The 20762-nt window shown below is 45.0% G+C and overlaps 1 protein-coding gene across 1 annotated transcript in view; it reads right to left on the minus strand.

Annotated features, from left to right (window-relative positions):
• Positions 1-20762, minus strand: part of LOC122544413 (glycine-rich cell wall structural protein 1.8-like) — a 356495-nt gene that overhangs the window by 14435 nt on the left and 321298 nt on the right. Inside the window, exons 5-11 of the mRNA XM_043683661.1 lie at positions 18292-18315; positions 16031-16057; positions 10026-10049; positions 9495-9521; positions 6936-6959; positions 1613-1639; positions 247-270 (exon numbers count right to left, since the gene is read on the minus strand). Coding sequence (XP_043539596.1) covers positions 247-270; positions 1613-1639; positions 6936-6959; positions 9495-9521; positions 10026-10049; positions 16031-16057; positions 18292-18315 — 177 coding nt within the window. The remainder of the gene's footprint in view (positions 1-246; positions 271-1612; positions 1640-6935; positions 6960-9494; positions 9522-10025; positions 10050-16030; positions 16058-18291; positions 18316-20762) is intronic.

Genomic DNA, 20762 nt, shown 5'->3' on the forward strand with positions numbered 1-20762 from the left:
GTGGACAACATTCCAAATCTTTTGAACCTGCCAATGTGTGACTGTTCCAAACGGACAGATTACCTCAGCTCTGGTCAAATAACTGACAGGTCCATGTCTCTGAGATCACCCTAGCTATTACACTGGCCTGCTAGCTTTTGAAAAGCTTTGGGATGCTGGAGATTTTGTTTTCACAGTTAAATAGCTTGCCAGCCAAGTGCTCTGTAATAACGAAGGACAAGGAATTCACTGGAATCATATATTTACCATAATCCCCGTAACCACCTTTTCCTGTGGAGCAAACAGATTGGTGTTAGCCCTGGCCGGTAAGGATACTTTGGAACGCAGCATTTTAAATGTCTAACGTGTGTTAACTGTAACATGCATCCCTTTGTTTCCTAATGATTCATCGTAGACTTTAAAACAGCCACGTTGGTGTAAAGCTATTAAACACATAGCCAAACACACTGACACCAAAGGAATGGGGAGGTACCGTACACTGAGGCCTCCTTATCCTGACACATTATATCCAGATCAGCTCTGTGATATACACGGAGTCTCTATAAATCAGGATTGGCTGGCAAGGGTGATTCTATGATCTGATCAATCTGAATTTCCTCTCTTGTAAATTAGTTTGAAATTGACCCAAAACATATTCCTAATCTCTAATGAATGGATTTGAACCTCATGGTGTAAACAATTCTTTATTTTGTTTTATATCCTCTGTTTTGTTCCAACTGTCTGGGGTCTGAGATGTTGGATGTGGAGGCTGGTGTGGTGGTAAGTGAGGAAATGGGGCACCCTCTCATTGCTGAGGGAAGGCAGGGAAGGGGTGAGGGTGGAACTGCAGGAGGTGGATTGAACGTGGCTGAGGGCCCTGTCATCACGGTAACATGGGACTGTGGCTGAGGAGGAAGGTGGACCTTTCTCAGGCTCCTTTACAGAAGGTGTGACAGATGTGATGGAGATGGAGAATGGGATGGAATCCTGAAAGGAAGCAGGATGTGTGGGTGTATAATCTCTCTCTGTACAGAATGTGGAAGCCACCAAGTTTATAGCATGCCGGCATGTCCCAAGAAATGAAAATACAATCGTTCCATGGACCTTACACAAATTTCCCAACTTGCAGTGTTGTCAACGATCAGAAAACCTCAGAGGTCTTCATATCGAGTTTTTTGTAGGTATTTTGAAACCAGACTGTTCAGAGATTGTATACCACCGGTCTGGGGCAAATGGGAGTAATCTTGGATCTCCAGGCTGAGAGGTCAGGACACTACCATTGTTGCACAAGAGCCCTCAGGATTGCAGTTAATGGTATACAAATGTCCCCTCGCACCAACTGTGGTTCAGCTGTTAACTATCTTGTGCACAGTGTGGTCCCCTTAGTTGAGGAAAGATGTAGTAACATTAGAGGCAGTTCAGAGGAGGCTCACAAGATTACTTCAGTTCAGGGCCAAATTAATAAATTATAAATATTTATGTTACAAGCCTGGCCATTGGAAAATCAGCATTGATTTCTAAAGCCTACGGCCACGTACACATTTCACAAAAACACTTCTACGACTTAGTCTGTGTGTTATCAGCATCTTGTTCATAGCAAATGATAATGAGGTAATTGAAGTGATATATTTACCGTGGTGGTGACCATGACCGTAAGGTCCTGTGGAACAAAGAGATTTGTGTTACTGTGCCTGAAGACAATAGTTCCATATGTACAACATACAATATCCCAACTCGCAGCACTGTCAATGATCAGAAAAGCTCAGAATGCTAAAAGTAAAGGCTCTGAGCTGATCAGGAGGAGCTGTTACCTTCAGGTTGGAGGGTTAGATTTTCTTTAATGTTTGGGGAGATACTGAAAGGTCTACCCTGATCTAACTCTCTCTATTGTGTTCCAGCTTCTCTATTGAACTGAAAGCCCTCAGCCTGGGCAATTGCTGCCCGAGCCCCCGTGGACAACATTCCAAATCTTTTGAACCTGCCAATGTGTGACTGTTCCAAACGGACAGATTACCTCAGCTCTGGTCAAATAACTGACAGGTCCATGTCTCTGAGATCACCCTAGCTATTACACTGGCCTGCTAGCTTTTGAAAAGCTTTGGGATGATGGAGATTTTGTTTTCACAGTTAAACAGCTTGCCATCCAAGTGCTCTGTAATAACGAAGGGCAAGGAATTCACTGGAATCATATATTTACCATAATCCCCGTAATCATCTTTTCCTGTGGAGTAAACAGATTGGTGTTAGCCCTGGCCGGTAAGGATACTTTGGAAAGCAGCATTTTAAATGTCTAACGTGTGTTCACTGTAACATGCAACCCTTCATTTCCGAATTATTCATCATAGACTTTAAAACAGCCACGTTGGCGTAAATCTATTGAACACATAGCCGAACACACTGACACCAACGGAATGGGGAGGTACGATACACTGAGGCCTCCTTATCCTGACACATTATATCCAGATCAGCTCTGTGATATACACTGAGTCTCTGCAAGTCAGGATTGGCTGGCAAGGGTGAATCTGTGATCTGATCAATCTGAATTTCCTCTCTTGTAAATTAGTTTAACATTATCCCAAAGTATATTCCTAATCTCGTTTTAATGCCTTGCCATCCTTACTCCTTCAGTGAGAAAGATTACTTCAGTTCAGGGCCAAATTAATAAATTATAAATATTTATGTCACAATCCTGGCCACTGAAAAATCAGCATCAATTTCTAAAGCCTATGACCATGTACACATTTCATAAAAACACTTCTACATTTGGCCTGTGTGTTATCAGTGTCTTGTTGATAGCAAATGATAATGAGGTAATTGAAGTGATATATTTACCGTGGTGGTGGCCATGATCGTAAGGTCCTGTGGAACAAAGAGATTTGTGTTACTGTGCCTGAAGGCAATAGTTCCATATGTACAACATACAATATTCCCAACTCGCAGCACTGTCAATGATCAGAAAAGCTCAGAACGCTTCAAGTAAAGGCTCTGAGCTGATCAGCAGGAGCTGTTACCTTCAGGTTGGAGGGTGAGAGTTTCTTTCATGTTTTGGGGAAGATACTGAATGTTCTAGCCTGATGTAACCCGGTCTATTTTGTTCCAGCTTTTGCATTGAACTTAAACTCCTCAGACTTGGCAAATTCTGCTCAAACCCACATGAGCACAAATCTTTGGATCTTCCCAATGTGAGACTGTTCCAGCTGGGCAGATTACCTCAGCTCTGTTCAAATAACTGATATATCCATGTCTCTGAGGTCATCCTAGCTTTTACAATCACCTGAAAGCTGTCTAAAACCTTGGGGATGAGACCACAACGTATAGGAGCACAAATTAGGCCATTCAGCCCATCCAGTCTGCTCTGCCATTCAGTCATGGCTGGTAGGTTTCTCAACACACTCTCCCACTTACTCCCCATAATGCTTGATCCCCTTTACAATCAAGAACCTATCTATCTCCATCTTAAATATACCCAATGACCTGGCCTCCACAGCCTTCTGTGGCAGTGAATCCCATAGATTCCCCATTCTCTGGCTGAAAACATTATTCCTTATCTCCATTCTAAAAGCTCTTCCCTTTACTCTGAGGCTGTGCCCTCGGGTCCTAGTCCCTCCTCTCAATGGGAAACATCTTCCCAACATCCTCTCTGTCCAGGCCATTTGTTATTCTGGCTGTTTCAATTAGATCCTCCCTCATCCTTCTGAACTCCATTGAGTAAAGACTCAGAATCCTCAAACATTCCTCATAAGTTAAGTTTTTCATTCCTGGGACCATTCTCTGAACACGGTCTAAGGCCCGTCTATCCTTCCTGAGATATGGGGCCCAGACCTGTACTCAATACTCCAAATGTAGTCTGGCCAGAGCCTTATAGATCCTTAGAAATATGTCCCTGCTTTTATCTTCAAGTCCTTTCAGATTGCATTTGCCTTCCTAACCACTGACTTAACCTGCAAGTTTACCTTGAGAGAATCCTGGACTAGAACACCCAAGTCTCTTTGCAATTTCTGAATTTTCTCCCCATTTAGAAAACAGCCCATGTCTCTGTTCTTCCGACCACATTGTACTCCATCTGCCACTTCTTTGCCCACTCTCCTAACCTGTCCAAATCTTTCTATAGCCTCCCCGCCTCCTCAATACCACCTGTCCCTCTACCTATCTTTATATCGTCTACAAACTTTGCCAGAATGCTCTCCGTTCATTCATCTAGCTCGTTAATGTATCAAGTGAAAAGTTGTCCCATCACCGAGCCTTGCAGAACACCACTTGTCACCGGCTGCCATCCTGAGAAGGCCCCTTTTATCCCCACTCTCTGCTTCCTGCCAGACAGCCAAGCTTCTCTCCATGCTAGCACCTTACCTCTGACACCATGGGTCCTTATCTTCCTCAGCAGCCTCCTGTGTGGCACCTTGTCAAAGGACTTCTTGTAGTCCAGTTAGATAACATCCATTGACTCCACTTGGTCTATTTTGCTTATTCAAAGAATTCTTGCAGATTTGTCAGGCATGACCTGCCCTTGATGAAACTATGCTGACTTTGCCCTATTTTAACATACGCTTCCAAGTTTTCGGAAATCTCATCCTTCACATTGGATTCCAGGATCTTACCCATGACCAAGGTTAGGTTAACCGTTCTGTAATTTTCCATCTTTTGCATTACTCCCTTTTTCAACAGGTGATTTTCCAGTCCTCTGGGACCTTCCCTGACTCTCGTGATTCCTGAAAGATCACCACTAACGCCTCCACTATTTCTTCAGCGATCCATCTTAGAACTCTGGGGTGTAGTCCATCTGGTCCAGGTGATTTATCCATCTTCAGGCCATTCAGTTTTTCTGGCACCTTCTCCTTGGCGATGGCCACCATACCCAGCTCTGCCTCCTCACTCTGTTGAAGTTTTGGGATATTACTCATGTCTTCCACTGTGAAGCAATTATTCATTGCCTTGTTCCCCACTTCTCTCTCTCCAGTGTCATTTTCTAGCAGTCCAATGTCTCTCTTTTTGCCTCTCTTTTGCCCTTTATATATCTGAAGAAGCTCTTACAGTCCTCCTTTACATTACTGGCTAGCTTACCCTCCTATTTAATCTTCTCCCTCCTTATTTCTGTTTTTGTTACCATCTGTTAGTATTTGTAAGCTTCCCAATCCTCTGGTTTCCCACTGCCCTTCCCCACATTATGTGCTTTCTCTTTTGCTTTTATACTACCCCTGCCTTCCCCAGTCAGCCATCGCTGCCTCATCCTCCCTGTCCCATGCTTCCTTTCTCTCGGGATGAATCTCTGCTGTGTCTCCTGAATTACTCCCAGAATCCCCTGCCAATTGTTGATCCCCTACCTTTCCTGCCCGGCTCCACTCTCAGTCAATTCTCTCCAGCTCTTCCCTCATGCCTCTGTAGTTGCCTGTATTCAGCTGTACTACTGTAACCTCTGATTCTATCTTCTCCCTTTCATATTGCAGAGTAAATTCTATCATAGTATGGCCACCTTAAGTTCCCTGATCAAGTCTGCATCATTGTACAACACTAAATCCAGTATTGCCTGTTCCCTAGTGGGCTCCACCACAAGCCATCTCAGAGACATTCCACAAATTCCTTTTCTTGCAATTCACTACCAACCTGATTATCCTGGTCCCCCTGCATATTGAAACTCCCCCATGATCACTGTAACCTTGCCTTTCCTACTCATCCTTTCTATCTCCTAGTGTACCTAGCACCCCAGTTCATGACTACTGTTTGGAGGCCTGTACATAACTCCAGCTGTGGTTGTTTTAACCAATGCGGTTCCTCAATTCACCCCATACAGATTCTATACCATCTGACCCTACGTTGTCTCTTCCTATTGGTCTAATTTCATTTCTTATTAACAAAAGTCAACCCCAACTCCTTTGCAAACCTACCTGTCTTTTCAGTAGGTTGTATATCCTCGAATATTCAGCTCCTAATCCTGATCCCCTTGCAGCCACGTCTCCGCGATGCCCACCACGTCATACCTACCTATTTCGGTCTGTGCCACAAGCTCATTTACCTTATTCCTTAAACTGCGTGTATTCAGATATAACACCTTGAGCCCTGTATTAACCATCCCTCTTCTCGTTGTCATTCGTTTGTCCAGTGTGCTTGCAGTTTGATTGCTAACCTTGTCCATAAACCCTTCCTACGTGTGTCTGTCCTGGAGATTTTAATAACCTCTCCTGAGTTCTGAACTCTTACCTCCTCCTTTAATTCAGATTTTCTAATGTCCCCAATAACTGAACCCTCAGCCCCTCCCCATTTAGTTTAAAGCCATGTTTATTGCCCTAGTTTTGTGATTCACTCCGAGGTCCCAGCACAGTTCAGGTGAAGACCGTCCCATTGGAACAGGTTGGCTCTTTCCCAGTACTGGTGCCAATGTCCCTTGAATTCAACCCCATTTCTCCCACACCAATCTTTGAGCCATACATTTACCTGCTTAATCTTATTGATTCTGTGCCTTGGCTCGGGTGGTAATCCAGAGACTGTTACCTTTCGTTTCTGCTTTTTTAGTGTAGCTCCTATCTGTTCATGCTCCCTGGGCAGAAACTCTGCCCCAGTTTTATTGATGTGGTTGGTACCTACGTTGACCAGGACCACTGGATTTTTACCTTCCTAGTCCAGGTTCCTCAGCAGCCCAGATGAGAGATTCCGAATCCGAGCACCAGGCAGGCAACTCAACCTTCAGACCTCTCGGTCCTGGTCACAAGGAATAGTGTTTAAGCCTCTAACAATACTATCCCCAATTACAACAAGATTTCTCTTCTCTCCCCCCCACCTGCACCCACGGAGCTGCGGTCAGTCAGCTCATCCTCCCTGCAGGCCCCATTCCCCTCCACACAAGGACCAAGAATCCTGAACCTGTTGGATGACAGACATTTTGTTTTCACAGTTAAACAACTTGCCATCCAAGTGCTCTGTAATAATGAAGGACAAGGAATTCACTGGAATCATATATTTACCATAATCCCCGTAACCACTTTTTCCTGTGGAACAAACAGATTAGTGTTAATCCTGACTGGTAAGGATACTTTGAAAAGCACCAACTTTAGTGCCTAATGTGTGTTAACTTTAATGGGTAACCCTTCTTTTTTGATTCATCATTGAATTTAAAACAGCCACATTTGTTGTATTCTGTTGACCATGTAGGCGAACACACTGACATCAAAGGAATGAATGGGGAGATACCATACACTGAGAGCCCTTTATCCTAACACATTACTGTACATCCAGATCAACTCTCTGACATTGTGAGAGAATTTGACCAAAATTGACACAAAAATGTGTGGTAGCAATTTTGTCACAAAGCTATTTTGGTCGTAAGACTTTAGCCTGCTTGCCGTAGTGCTGCTTGAGCCCTGGCTGAGAAATTCTGTTTTGATCACCAGGCTGCCTCTGCTCCTCAGTGCCATTAGGTAGGCCTCAGGCTTCATCATAGAATCGTGTATTGTTTCTCTCTGTCCCTGATTGGCTATTCTAGCCGAGCTGAACCTGCAGCGTAAGATAACATTCAGTTTTGTAGACATTAAGAAATGTAGGTCTGAACAATGTACGGGAAAGTTACAACAGCAATTAATGGGCAGTGGGCTTGTGTTTTACTGTATAACTTGTAACATTCTGTATTTCATTGGAATCATGTTGGACTTTGCTCTGAACGAAGATGTCATTCTCCGTGGCCATGATAAAGCTAGTTAATTGCTCAAGGTCTCGTCTTCTGACTAATTTGTTTTAAACGATTTGGCGCAATATTTATTTTCCTCAACTGATATACATTGAGTCTCTGTAAATCAGGATTGGCTGGCAATGGTGAAGCTGAGATCTGATTAATCTGAATTTCCTCTCTTGTAAATTAGTTTAACATTGTCCCAAAGCATATTCCTAATCTCTAACGAATGGATTTGAACCTCATGGTGTGAACAAGTCTTTCTTTAGTTTTTCATCCTCTGTTTTGTTCCAACTGTCTGGGGTCTGAGATGTTGGATGTGGAGGCTGGTGTGGTGGTAAGTGAGGAAAGGGGGCACCCTCTCATTGCTGAGGGAGGGAAGGGAAGGGGTGAGGGTGGAACTGCAGGAGATGGATTGAACGTGGCTGAGGGCCCTGTCACCACGTAACATGGGGCTGAGGAGAAAGGTGGACCTTTCTCAGGCTCCTTTATGGAAAGTAGAATATATGTGATGGAGATGGAGAATGGGTTGGGAGAAAGGGATGGATTCCTTCCAGGAAGCAGGGTGTGTGAGTGTATAATCTCTCTCTGTACAGATTGTGGGAGTTGCTGAGTTTTTCGCACACTGGCCTGTCTCCAGAATTGAAAATACAGACATGAAGGTATAACGCCTCTATGGACAATATACAATATTCCTAACTTGCAGCGTTGTCAAAGATCAGAAAAGCTCAGAGGTCTTCGCGTAGACTATTTTTAGGTATTTTCAAACCAGACTTTGAGAGATTTTACACCACCGCTCTGCAGCAGGTGGGAGTAATCCTGGATCTCCGGGCTTAGAGGTCAGGACACTACCTCTGCTGCGCAAGAGCCCTCAGGATTGGAGTTAATGGTGTACAAATGTCCCCTCGCACCAACTGTGCTTCAGCTGTCAACTATCTTGTGCACAGTGTGGTCCCCTTAGTTGAGGAAAGATGTAATAACATTAGAGGCAATTCAGAGGAGGCTCACGAGATTGATGCCAGAGATGAGGCGTTTGTCGTAGGAAGGGAGATTGAACAGTTTAGGCCGATACTCTCTGGAATTTAGAAGAATGAAGGGAGATCAAATGGATGTATTCAAGATGATCAAAGGTGTGGATAACATCGACGTAGAGTGGATGCTTCCTCTTTTGGGGCATTCTGGGACGAGACGTCACAGTCTTTAGATAACGGGGAGCAACTTTACAACAGAGTTGAGGAGAAACTACTCCTCCCAAAGGGTTGTGAATCTGTGGAATGTGTTACCCCAGAGTGGGGTGGATGCTGGGACAGAGAGTAAATTTAAGGAGGAGTTGGACAGATTTCTAACTGGTCATGGATTGAATCATTAAGGGGCGAGAGGGCAGGATACTGGGGGTGAGGAGCACATCGGTCATGATCGAGTGGTGGAGCAGACCCGATGGGCCGAATGATCTAAATCCCCTTCTCCATCTTGTGAATGTATGACCTACCGTTCACATGTGATCAACCATCTCACTATAGGAGACTCCACTCAGCCTGCTCCCTCATTTACTCCACATTAACACAGGGACCTCAACATATTAATACTTTCCTAACAGACCCAAACTACCATATTTGGTAAACACTGCCAACACGTTTTAATGCCTTGCCATCCTTACTCCTTTAGTGACAAAAATTACTTCAGTTCAGGGCCAAATTAAAAAAAATTATAAATATTTATGTCACAATCCTGGCCATTGATTTCTGAAGCCTATGACCACGTACACATTTCACAAAATTAATTCCATGACTTGGCCCATGTGCTTTCAGTGTCTTGTTCAGAGCACCCAATTCCGAGGGAATTGAGATTATATATTTACCGTGGTGGTGACCATGATCGTAAGGTCCTGTGGAACAAAGAGATTTGAGCCAGTGTGTCTGGAGGCAATGGTTCCACATGTACAACATACAGTATTCCCAACTTACAGCATTGTCAATGATCAGAAAAGCTTCACGTAAAGGCTGTGCTGATCAGCAGGAGCTGTTACCTTCAGGTTGGAGGGTGAGATTATCTTCAATGTTTGGGGACATACTGAAAGGTCTACCCTGATCTAACTCTCTCTATTGTGTTCCAGCTTCTCTATTGAACTGAAAACCCTCAGCCTGTGGACAACATTCCAAATCTTTTGAACCTGCCAATGTGTGACTGTTCCAAACGGACAGATTACCTCAGCTCTGGTCAAATAACTGACAGGTCCATGTCTCTGAGATCACCCTAGCTATTACACTGGCCTGCTAGCTTTTGAAAAGCTTTGGGATGATGGAGATTTTGTTTTCACAGTTAAACAGCTTGCCAGCCAAGTGCTCTGTAATAACGAAGGATAAGGAATTCACTGGAATCAAATATTTACCATAATCCCCGTAACCACCTTTTCCTGTGGAGCAAACAGATTGGTGTTAGCCCTGGCCGGTAAGGATACTTTGGAAAGCAGCATTTTAAATGTCTAACGTGTGTTCACTGTAACATGCAACCCTTCATTTCCAAATGATTCATCATAGACTTTAAAACAGCTATGTTGGTTGTAAAGCTATTGAACACATAGCCGAACACACTGACACCAAAGGAATGGGGAGATACCATACACTGAGGCCTCCTAATCCTGACACATTATATCCAGATCAGCTCTGTGATATACGCTGAGTCTCTGTAAGTCAGGTTTGGCTGGCAAGGGTGAATCTGAGATATAATTATTCTGAATTTCCTCTCTTGTCAATTAGTTTAACATTGTCCCAAAACATATTCCTAATCTATAACGAATGGATTTGAACCTCATTGGGGGGAACAAGTCTTTCTTTTGTTTTACATTCTCTGTTTTGCTACAACTGTCTGGGGTCTGAGATGTTGGATGTGGAGGCTGGTGTGGTGGTAAGTGAGGAAAGGGGGCATCCTCTCATTGCTGAGGGAGGGAAGGGAAGGGGTGAGGGTGGAAGTGCGGGAGCTGGATTGAACGTGGCTGAGGGCCTTGTTCACCACGGTAACATGGGGCTGTGGGCTGAGGAGAAAGGTGGACCTTTCTCAGGCTTTTTTGTGGAAGGTGGCATCGTCAGAACAGATGTGATGGAGATGGAGAATGGGATGGAATCTTGACAGGAATCAGGGTGTGAGAGTGTATAATATCTCTCCGTGCAGACTGTGGGAGTTGCTGAGTTTATAGCGTCTAGGTTAGAGTGGTGCTGGAAAAGCACAGCATCCGAGGAGCAGGAGAATTGATGTTTCCGGCAAAAGCCCTTCATCAGGAATGAGGGATGAAAGGCTTTTGCCAGAAACGTCGATTTTCCTGCTCCTTGGATGCTGCATGACCTGCTGTGCTTTTCCAGCACCACTCTAATCTAGACTCTGATCTCCAGCATCTGCAGTCCTCACTTTCACCTAAATTTATCGCCTTTCCTCAGAAATGGAAATACAGACATGGAAATGCAATGGTTCCATGGACAATATACAATATTTCTAACTTGCAACATTATCAATGATCAGAAAGGTTCAGAGGGCTTCATGTAGATTACTTTGTAGACTTTTTCAAACCAGACTGTTCAGAGATGTGATGACTCTGGAGCAGATGGGAGTAATCCTGGATCTCCAGGCCTAGAGGTCAGGACACTACCACTGCTGCACAAGAGCCCTCGGGATTGGAGTTAATGCTGTACAAATGTCCCCTTGTACCAACTGCCCTTCAGCTGTCAGCTACCTTTTACATGTGACCAACCATCTCCCTAAAGGAGACTTAACTCATATCTGCTCCCTCAGCTACTCCACATTAACACGGGGACCTCGAAATATTCATACTTTCCTTACAGACCCAAACTACCATATTTGGTAAATTCTGCCAACACTTTTTAATGCCTTGCCATCCTTACTCCTTCAGTGAGAAAGATTACTTCAGTTCAGGGCCAAATTAATAAATTATAAATATTTATGTCATTGAAAAGGCAGCACCGATTTCTAAAGCCTGTGACCGCGTACACATTTCACAAAAACACTTGTCTGCCATGTCCTTTGTGTTATCAGGTGTCTTATTTGCAACAAACAATAACAAGGTAATTGAGATGATATATTTACCATGTTTGTGGCCATGATCGTAAGGTCATGTGCAACAAAGGGATTTGTGTTAGCGTGTCTGGAGACATGTACAATATACAATATTCCCAACTCGCAGCATTGTCAATGATCAGAAAAGCTCAGAGCGCTTCAAGTAAAGGCTCTGAGCTGATCAGCAGGAGCTGTTACCATCAGGTTGGAAGGTGAGACTTTCTTTGCTGTTCAGGGGTGAGATACTGAACGGTATAACTCTCTGCTTCCCCCAAGCAGAAAATGGGATGTTGTTTTTTGTTGGAGCTTGGGCTGAGACTCGCTGGAAGACTGCAGGAAGCCTGTGACAGGAGGGTTAACCAGGAAACACGGTGGGAGGCAACTTGAAGCTTGGGCCCTTCCTTTGTGGGCAGAGCATAAGTGTTTGGCAAAATGGTACATTTCATCTCCCCAAGGCAGAGCAAATAGAGTGAACTGCATATCGTAACCATAGAAACCACAGAAATGAGATAGCACAGAAGCGGGCCATTTGGAACATGGTCTCCACGCCCACTCAAAGACACCCAGATTTCCTTTCTGATCCCATTTTCCTGCACACCACCCATAGCCCTGCAGCTTACAGCACTGAAGGTACAGATCGCTGTTCTTTTTGACGAGTTTCGGGTCTCTGCCCCCACCACCCTTTGCGTAAAAAAACAGATTTCCCATTGTCGCCCCCCCCGAACCCTTCTGCCGCTCAGTTTGAATCGATGACCCTTGGCTTCTGTGCCAAGCGAAAAAGGCTCCTCCTGTCTCCACTTTCTCCACCCCTCGCACTTTACGTGCACAGGTATCTCAGTTACGTCGCCCCCTCAACCTTCTCTGTAGCAAGGAAAACAACTCCAACCTCTCTAACCTCCCCTCCTAGCAACAATTCTCCAACCCTGGCAACATTCTAGGTAAAAACAATGACTGCAGATGCTGGAAACCAGAATCTACATTAGAGTAGTGCTGGAAAAGCACAGCAGTTCAGGCAGCATCCGAGGAGCAGTAAAATCGACATTTGAGGGAAAAGCCCTTCATCAGGAATACAGGCTTAAGCCTGCCCCGCACTCTCTCCAGAGCAATTACGTCACTCCTGTAATGTGGTGAACAGAACTGCACATAATACTCTAGGTGTGGCCAGCTTAGTGTCGTATACAGTGTCATTATTATGTCCCTACTTCTGCATTCTATGCCTCCACCGATGAAGATGTCCTCTTTACAACCTTATCTACCTTGTTACACCACGGGATAAACCCTCCTGCTTAATTTAAAACTAGCAAAGATTTATCCCGTGCAGTAATCTGTAAAATTCCGAGTGGCCAAGAACTATGCAAAGTAAAAATTAACAAGTTGATTTCTTAAAATAAAACAGAGAATAATTAACAAATCACTATTTACAATTTTTTTCTCTAACCTATCTGTTACCTTCCCTTCTATAATACTAGTCTGATAAAACTCCCAATTAGGGTTCACAAAACAACACTTCCTATCTCAAAACCACGCAGCTGTAGGTTCTTGCCTTCAGAATGGGTGGCATGGTGGCTCAGTGGTTAGCACTACCGCCTTACAGTACCATGATCCCAGATTCGATTCTAGCCTTGGGTGACTGTCTGTGTGGAGTTTGCACATTCTCCCCGTGTCTGCGTGGATGTGCTCCGGTTTCCTCCCACAGTCCAAAGATGTGCAGGTTAGGTGAATCGGCCATAGTAAATTGCCCATAGCGTTAGGCACATTAGTCAGAGGGAAATGGGACTGGTTGGGTTACTCTTTGGAGGGTTGGTGTGGACTTGTTAGGCCGAAGGGCCTGTTTCCACACTGTAGGGAGTCTAATCTAATCTTACTGTGTCATCTTTTCTCCTTGTTAGGAATTTCTGTGTCACAGGTCACTGATCGAAAAGAGTTTTAAGAGAGATATTTTTTCAAGCAGTCTGTTTACATGCGGGACTATGGCAGTTCTCCTCTCAACTGTTCAAGTTTCACTGGTCTTAGAGCTCCAGAGAATCGGATTGTGTCATTGGCTTTTAAGATTGTCAATATACTCAGTTCAAACTTGACTGGAATTTGATATGTTTGGGTACTGATTGGTTGAATTCAAATTTGTTTTTGTCTCCAAGCAATGCACTAATCGATTGGTTCGACCCCGTGTTACATTGTTACCATTATTACTGAGTACACTTGGCGCTGTGTCCAGTAGTTCACCTTCTTTTAACTCTCTTAAAGGTATACCCACATCTTTGTAATAACCTGTACTGCTCCCTTTAGGAATCTGTGCACACCGAGATCTCCCACTCCATTTCCCTCTCACAGTATATTCCCATTTTCTGAATATTCCCTTTCCCTCTCGACTTTCCTAACTGCATTACCTCACACCTATCAGAGTTGAACTCCATCTGCCACTTGCCTGTCCATGCCACCAAGCCATCTACGCATTGTGTAGCTCATAGCTATCCTCTACCCTATCCATTGCATGGCTAATTTCTTGTGTGATCTGCAATTTTCCCATTTGTATTCAAGTCCAAATCGTTAATTTATGAAACAAACAGCAGGAGGCCCAATTCTGAGCACTGCAGGACACCACGAGAAACAGCTTTCCATTGGCAAGGGTAGCCATCAACGCTTCGTTTCCCGTTACTAAGCCAATGTTGTATCCAATTCAACACATTACCCGACATCACATGGGCTTTTACCTTGTTTGACCAGTCTGCCATGTGGGACCTTATCAAATGACTGGGGTTTGGATGGTGAGTAGGGAGAAGGTGATGACAGGGAAAGCTGCCGGGGGAGATGGGATGTTGGGAGTGAAGGAGGAGCATTCCTGAGTGCCCCGGAGGGAACAGTCCTTGCGGAAGGCTGACGGGGAGGGGAGGAGCTTATGTGTCTGGTCATGGAATCCCACTGGAGGTGATGGGATGTGTCGGAAATAATGGCTTACAATCCTTTGGATGTGGAGGCTAGTGTGGTGGTCAGTGAGGGAAGGGACCACCCTCTCATTGCTGAGGGAGGGCAGGGAAGGGGTGAGGGTGGAAGTGCGGGAGGTGGATTGAACGTGGCTGAGGGCCCTGTCATCACGGTAGCATGGGACTATGGCTGAGGAGGAAGGTGGACCTTTCTCAGGCTCCTTTACAGAAGGTGGAACAGATGTGATGGAGACGGAGAATGGGATGGAATCGTTACAGGAAGCAGAATGTGAGGGTGCAAAATCGCTCTCTGTACAGACTGTGGGAGTCGCTGAGTTTATAATGTGCAAGCAAATGAGTACAAAGTAATTGAAGTGATATATTTTTCGTGGTGGTAGCCATAATCATAAGGTCCTGTGGAGCAACGAGATTTGCGTTAGTGTGTCTGGAGGCAATGATTCCATATTTCGAACTTGCAGCCTTTGGAATGACAAATATTTTGTTTTCACTGTTAAACAACTTGCCAAGTGTATCTGAGAAATGAAGGATACAAAATTCACTGGAATGATATATTTACCATAATCCCCGTAACTGCCTTTTCTTGTGGAGCAAACAGATTGGTGTTAACTCTGGCCGGTAAGGATGCTTTGGAAAGCGACATTTTAAATGGCAAAGGTGTGTTAACTGTAACAGGTAACCCTTCATTTCCTAATGATTCAGCACAGACTTTAAAACAGCCACATTGGTTGTAGATCTGTTGAACATTTGGGCAAACACACTGACACCAAATGAATGTAGAGATACCATGCACTGAGGCCTCTTTATCCTGCCACATTATACCCAGATCAGCTCGGTGATATGCATTCAGCCTCTGTAAATCAGGATTGGCTGGCAAGGGTGAATCTTATCAATCTAAATTTCTTCTCTTGTAAATTAGTTTAATGCAGTCCCAAAACATGGCCCTAATCTCTAACGAATGGATTTGAACCTCATGGTGTGAACAAGTCTTTTTTTTGTTTTACATCCTCTGGTTTGATATAACTGTCTGGGGCTGTCGTTTTCAGCTCACTTCTGTCTTATTGCTTGTTCATAAATCAGCACGTTGCAAAACGTTCCACCAACTGTACAGAGTTTGCGAAAGTACTGTATCCTGTGACTTCAGAAGCTTGTATCTGCTGTTCTGAATGACATTAGAGTGAGATTTTTCCTCTTTGCTGATGTGGAGGAGACCACATTGTGAACAGTAAATATTCTGGTCACAATTCTTGCCTTTGAAAGCTCAGTATCACTTTCTGAAGCCTATGACCATGTACACATCTCACAAAAACGCTTGGACAACTTGTCCTGTGTGTTATCGGTGTCTCCTTCGCAACCAACGATAACACAGTAATTGAAGTGATAAACTTACCGTGATGGTAGCCATAATCATAAGGTCCTGTGGAGCCAAGAGTTTTGTGTTAGTGTGTCTGGAGGCAATGATCCATGTACAATATTTAACATTCCAAACCTGCAGAATCGTCAATGGTCAGAAAAGCTCAGGGCTCTTCACCAGAACAGTCTGTGCTGATCAGCAGGAGGGTTGGAGGGTGAGATTTTCCTTAATGTTCAGCGGAGGACACTGAACGGTCTACCTGGCATTCTATTGTCTGCCATTTGTTCTGTTCAGAACATATTCAACTGGATTGTTGCAATATCCTAACCGTTTCCCTTCACTGTGTCATGTGAGGACATGAAAGTTGTACATTCCCCTTCAGAAACAAGCAAATATGGCCAAAGGTTGGAAAAGTGAGCAGGTGTGAAAGCCCCAACATAATCTGCAGCCACGTGGCTCAACATATCACCCATGCTACCATTACCATCCAGCCAGGGGATCAACCCTGGATCAATGAAGGGCATACCAGGAGCAGTACCAGGCATACTGAAAAATAAGGTGTCAAACTCGGTGAAGCCACCAAACAGGATGACTTGCATGCTAAAGAGCACAGGCAGCAAGTGATAGACAGAGGTAAGTGATCCCACAACCATCAGATCAAATCTAAGCTCAGCAGTCCTGAATGGTGACGGACGATTCAACAACTCATTGGAGGAGGAAGCTCCACAAATATCCCAATCCTCAATGATGGAAGAGCCCAGCGCATCAGAGGAAAGGATAAAGCTGAAGCTTTCACAGCCATCTTCAGCCTGAAGTGCTGAGTGGATGATCCATCTCGGCCTCCTCCAGTGGTCCCCAGCATCAGGCTGGATAGTAATGGTGGAATGGGTGATATGTTGAGCCAAGTGACCTTCAGCCAATTCAATTCACTCCTCTGGATGCTGCAAAGGCTACTGGCTCTGAGGACCTTCCAGCAATAGACTGGTGCTCCAGAAGTTGCTGTTCCCCTAGCCAAAGCTGTCTCAGTATGGTTGCTACACTGACCTGAGCTCTCCCATGTCTTTACCCCAACCCAGCAGGGACCCTACACAGCTGTGTGTACCAGCAGGGACCCTGCACAGGTGTGTGTCCCTGTAGTGACCCTGCTCAGCTGTGTGACCCAGCAGGGTCCCTGATGGGACACACAGCTGTGCAGGGTCCCTGCTGAGACATACTGTGCAGGGTCCCTGCTGGGACAGACAGCTGTGCAGGGTCCCTGCTGTGACACACAGCTGTGCAAGGTACCTGCAGGGACACACTGTGCAGGTCCCTGCTGGTACACACAGATTTGCAGGGTCCCTGCTGGGACACACAGCTGTGCAGAGTCCCTACTGGGACACACAGCTGTGCAGAGTCCCTGCTGGGACACACAGCTGAGCAGGGTCACTACAGGGACACACACCTGTGAAGGGTCCCTGCTGGTACACACGGCTGTGTAGGGTCCCTGCTGGGTCACACAGCTGTGCAGGGTCCCTACTTGGACACACAGCTGTGCAAGGTCCCTGCTGGGACACACAGCTGTGCAGGGTCCCTGCTGGGACACACAGCCGTGAAGGTTCAGTACTGATTTGTTTCACCTCCCACATTTCATCTGCCTTCTTTCTCTGCCTCCTGTTTATTCTCCAAATGTGGCCTGACTAATGATTTGCAGAGGTGTACCATCGGCCCTTTCATTAACACTCTATGCCTTTATTTATAAACCCCATACAACAATACAACAGCTTATAAAACAGTCATTACTGCTCCAAAACTGCAAGGAAATCAGCTCCAACACTTGAAAATATCACAAAAAAGAAGGAGCTCTTAAAGTCACAATTTTTCCCGAACTCCATCTTGGATTACCCAGAATCCTTTCCAGAATCTACGAGTGACATTAAGAGAAACATCTTCACTCAGAGAGTTGTTTGGATTTGGAATGTGCTTCCCGGGAGAATGGTGGAGGAGGATTCCATAGGAGGTTTCAAAAGAGATCCAGATAAATGTTTGAGAGACACAAAATTAGAAGGTTGTGGAGGTGAGACTGGGGAATGGGTCTAGCTGGATATCACTCTCAGGAGCCAGTATAGACACAATATATCGAATGGCCTCCTTCCGTCCACTAAAATTCTAGAACCCTCTGATTCTATGCCCACTGTTCTCTGTCCTACTTTCTGAGGCTGATGAAATGAGAGACATTTTGACATCACTGTTAAACAACTTGCCATTCAACTGGGCTAAAGAAGTGAATGACAGGAAATTCACTGGAATCGTGTGCTTACCATGATATCCATAACTGCCTTTTCCTGTGGAGCAAACAGATTAGTTTTTACCCTGACCGGTAAGGACGCTTTGGAGAGCAGCATTTTAAATGGCTGTCAGAGAAACATGGAGTCATCGAGATCAGGTGTACCCCAGAACTCTGTGGGAACCTCAGGAAGTGATTGCTGGGCCCCTTGCTGAGATATTTGCATTATTGATAGCCACGAGTGAGTTCCAAGAAGACCTGCCTAGGGTATGGTTGGGATATCCAAAACTAGAGGGCGTAGGTTTAGGGTGAGAGGGAAAAGATTTAAAAGGGACCTAAGGGGTAACTTTTTCACACAGAGGTGGTACGTGTATGGAATGAGCTGCCAGAGGAAGTGGTGGAGGCTGGTACAATTACAACATTTAAAAGGCATCTGGATGGGTGTATGAATAGGAAGGGTTTGGAGGGATAATGGCCAATGGGTCGAGATTAGTTTAGGATATCTGGTCGGCATGGACGGGTTGGACCGAGGGATCTGTACATCTCTATGACTTTATGAATATACCTATAGCTCAGGAACAGGCCCTTCAGCCATTGAGTCTGTGTTGTTCAAAACCAAGCAGTGAACTACTCTCATTCTACTTTCTAGTACTTGGCCTACAGCCTGGTCTACTTCTGCACTGCAATGTCTAAATGCTTCTGTCCCCACGACCCTGACAGTGGTGAGTTCCATCACCCTCTGAATGAATTTGTTTCTCCTCACAATTCCTCTAAACCTCCAACCCCTTCCCATCAATCTACTCAGCATGGTCATTGATCCCTCGGTCAAGGGGAAATGTTTCTTCTGGGTCCCTGATGACTCCTTTTCAATCATGGCCCCATCAGTTTCCTCAATTTTCAAGCAAAAATAAAACCCCAGTCTGTCCGCTTTCTCTTCATAACCTAATCGCTCCAGCCCTGGGAGCATCCCGGTAAACCTGCTCTGCACCCTCTGCAGTGCAATCACATCTCCTCAGTAACGCGGAACCTGGAACTGCACACAATGCTCGAGCTGATACTGAAACCAGTGCATGTTCCAATTCCAGCATAAGCTCCCTGCTCTTTACATTCATAGAGTCATGGAGATATACAACACGGAACCAAACACTTTGGTTCAACTCATCCATGTCGACCAGATATCCTAAAATAATTTAGTCCTATTTGCCAGCACTTGGTCCATATCCCTCCAAACCCTTCCAGTTCGTATACCCGTCCAGATGCCTTTTGAATGTTGTAATTGTACCAACCACCACCATTTCCTCTGGCAGCTCATTCCATACACGTACCACCCTCTGCGTGAAAAAGTTGCCCCTTAGGTCTCTTTTATATCTTTCCCGTCTCACCCTAATTCAATGCCCTCTAGTTCTGGACTCCCCCACCCCAGGGAACAGACTTTGTCTATTTATCCTATCCATAAGACCATAGGACCATAAGATATAGGAGTGCAAGCAAGGCCATTCGGCCCATCGAGTCCACTCCGCCATTCAATCACAGCTGATGGACATTTCAACTCCACTTCCCCGCACACTCCCTGTGTCCCTTAATTCCTTACGAGGTCAAGAATTTATCAATCTCTGCCTTGAAGACATTTAACGTCCAGGCCTCCACTGCACTCCGTGGCAATAAATTCCACTGGCCCACCACTCTCTGGCTGAAAAAATGTCTCCTCATTTCCGTTCTAAATTGACCCCCTCTAATTCTAAGGCTATACCCACAGGTCCTAGTATCCCCACCTAACAGAAACAACTTCCCAGCATCCAACCTTTCTAAGTCATACAGTTCCTTGCCCCTCATGATTTTATAAACCTCTATAGGGTCACCCCTCAGCCTCCGACACTCCAGGGAAAATGCTCTCTATCTCAGCTAATAAAGGCAAGGGCTCCTTATGCCCTCTTCACTAAAGAACATAGAACATAGAACAGTACAGCATAGAACAGGCCCTTCAGCCCACGATGTTATGCCAACCACTGATCTTCATGTATGCACCCTCAAATTTCTGTGACCATATGCATGTCCAGGAGTCTCTTAAATGTCCCCAATGACCTGCCTCCACAACTGCTGCTGGTAATGCATTCCATGCTCTCACAACTCTGTGTAAAGAACCCGCCTCTGACATCCCCTCTATACTTTCCTCCAACCAGCTTAAAACTATGACCCCTCGTGTTAGTCATTTCTGCCCTGGGAAATAGTCTCTGGCTATCGACTCTATCTATGCCTCTCATTACCTTGTATACCTCAATTAGGTCCCCTCTTTTCCTCCTTTTCTCCAATGAAAAAGGTCTGAGCTCAGTCAATCTCTCCTTATAAGACTAAGCCCTCCAGTCCAGGCAGCATCCTGGTAAACCTCCTCTGAACCCGCTCCAAAGCATCCACATCTTTCTTATAATAGGGCGACGCAGTATTCCAAAGTTTTATAGAGCTGCAACAAGATCTCACGACTCTTAAACTCAATACCCCTGTTAATGA

Source organism: Chiloscyllium plagiosum, chromosome 48 (assembly GCF_004010195.1).
Source record: "Chiloscyllium plagiosum isolate BGI_BamShark_2017 chromosome 48, ASM401019v2, whole genome shotgun sequence".
Classification (NCBI taxonomy): Eukaryota; Metazoa; Chordata; class Chondrichthyes; order Orectolobiformes; family Hemiscylliidae; genus Chiloscyllium; species Chiloscyllium plagiosum.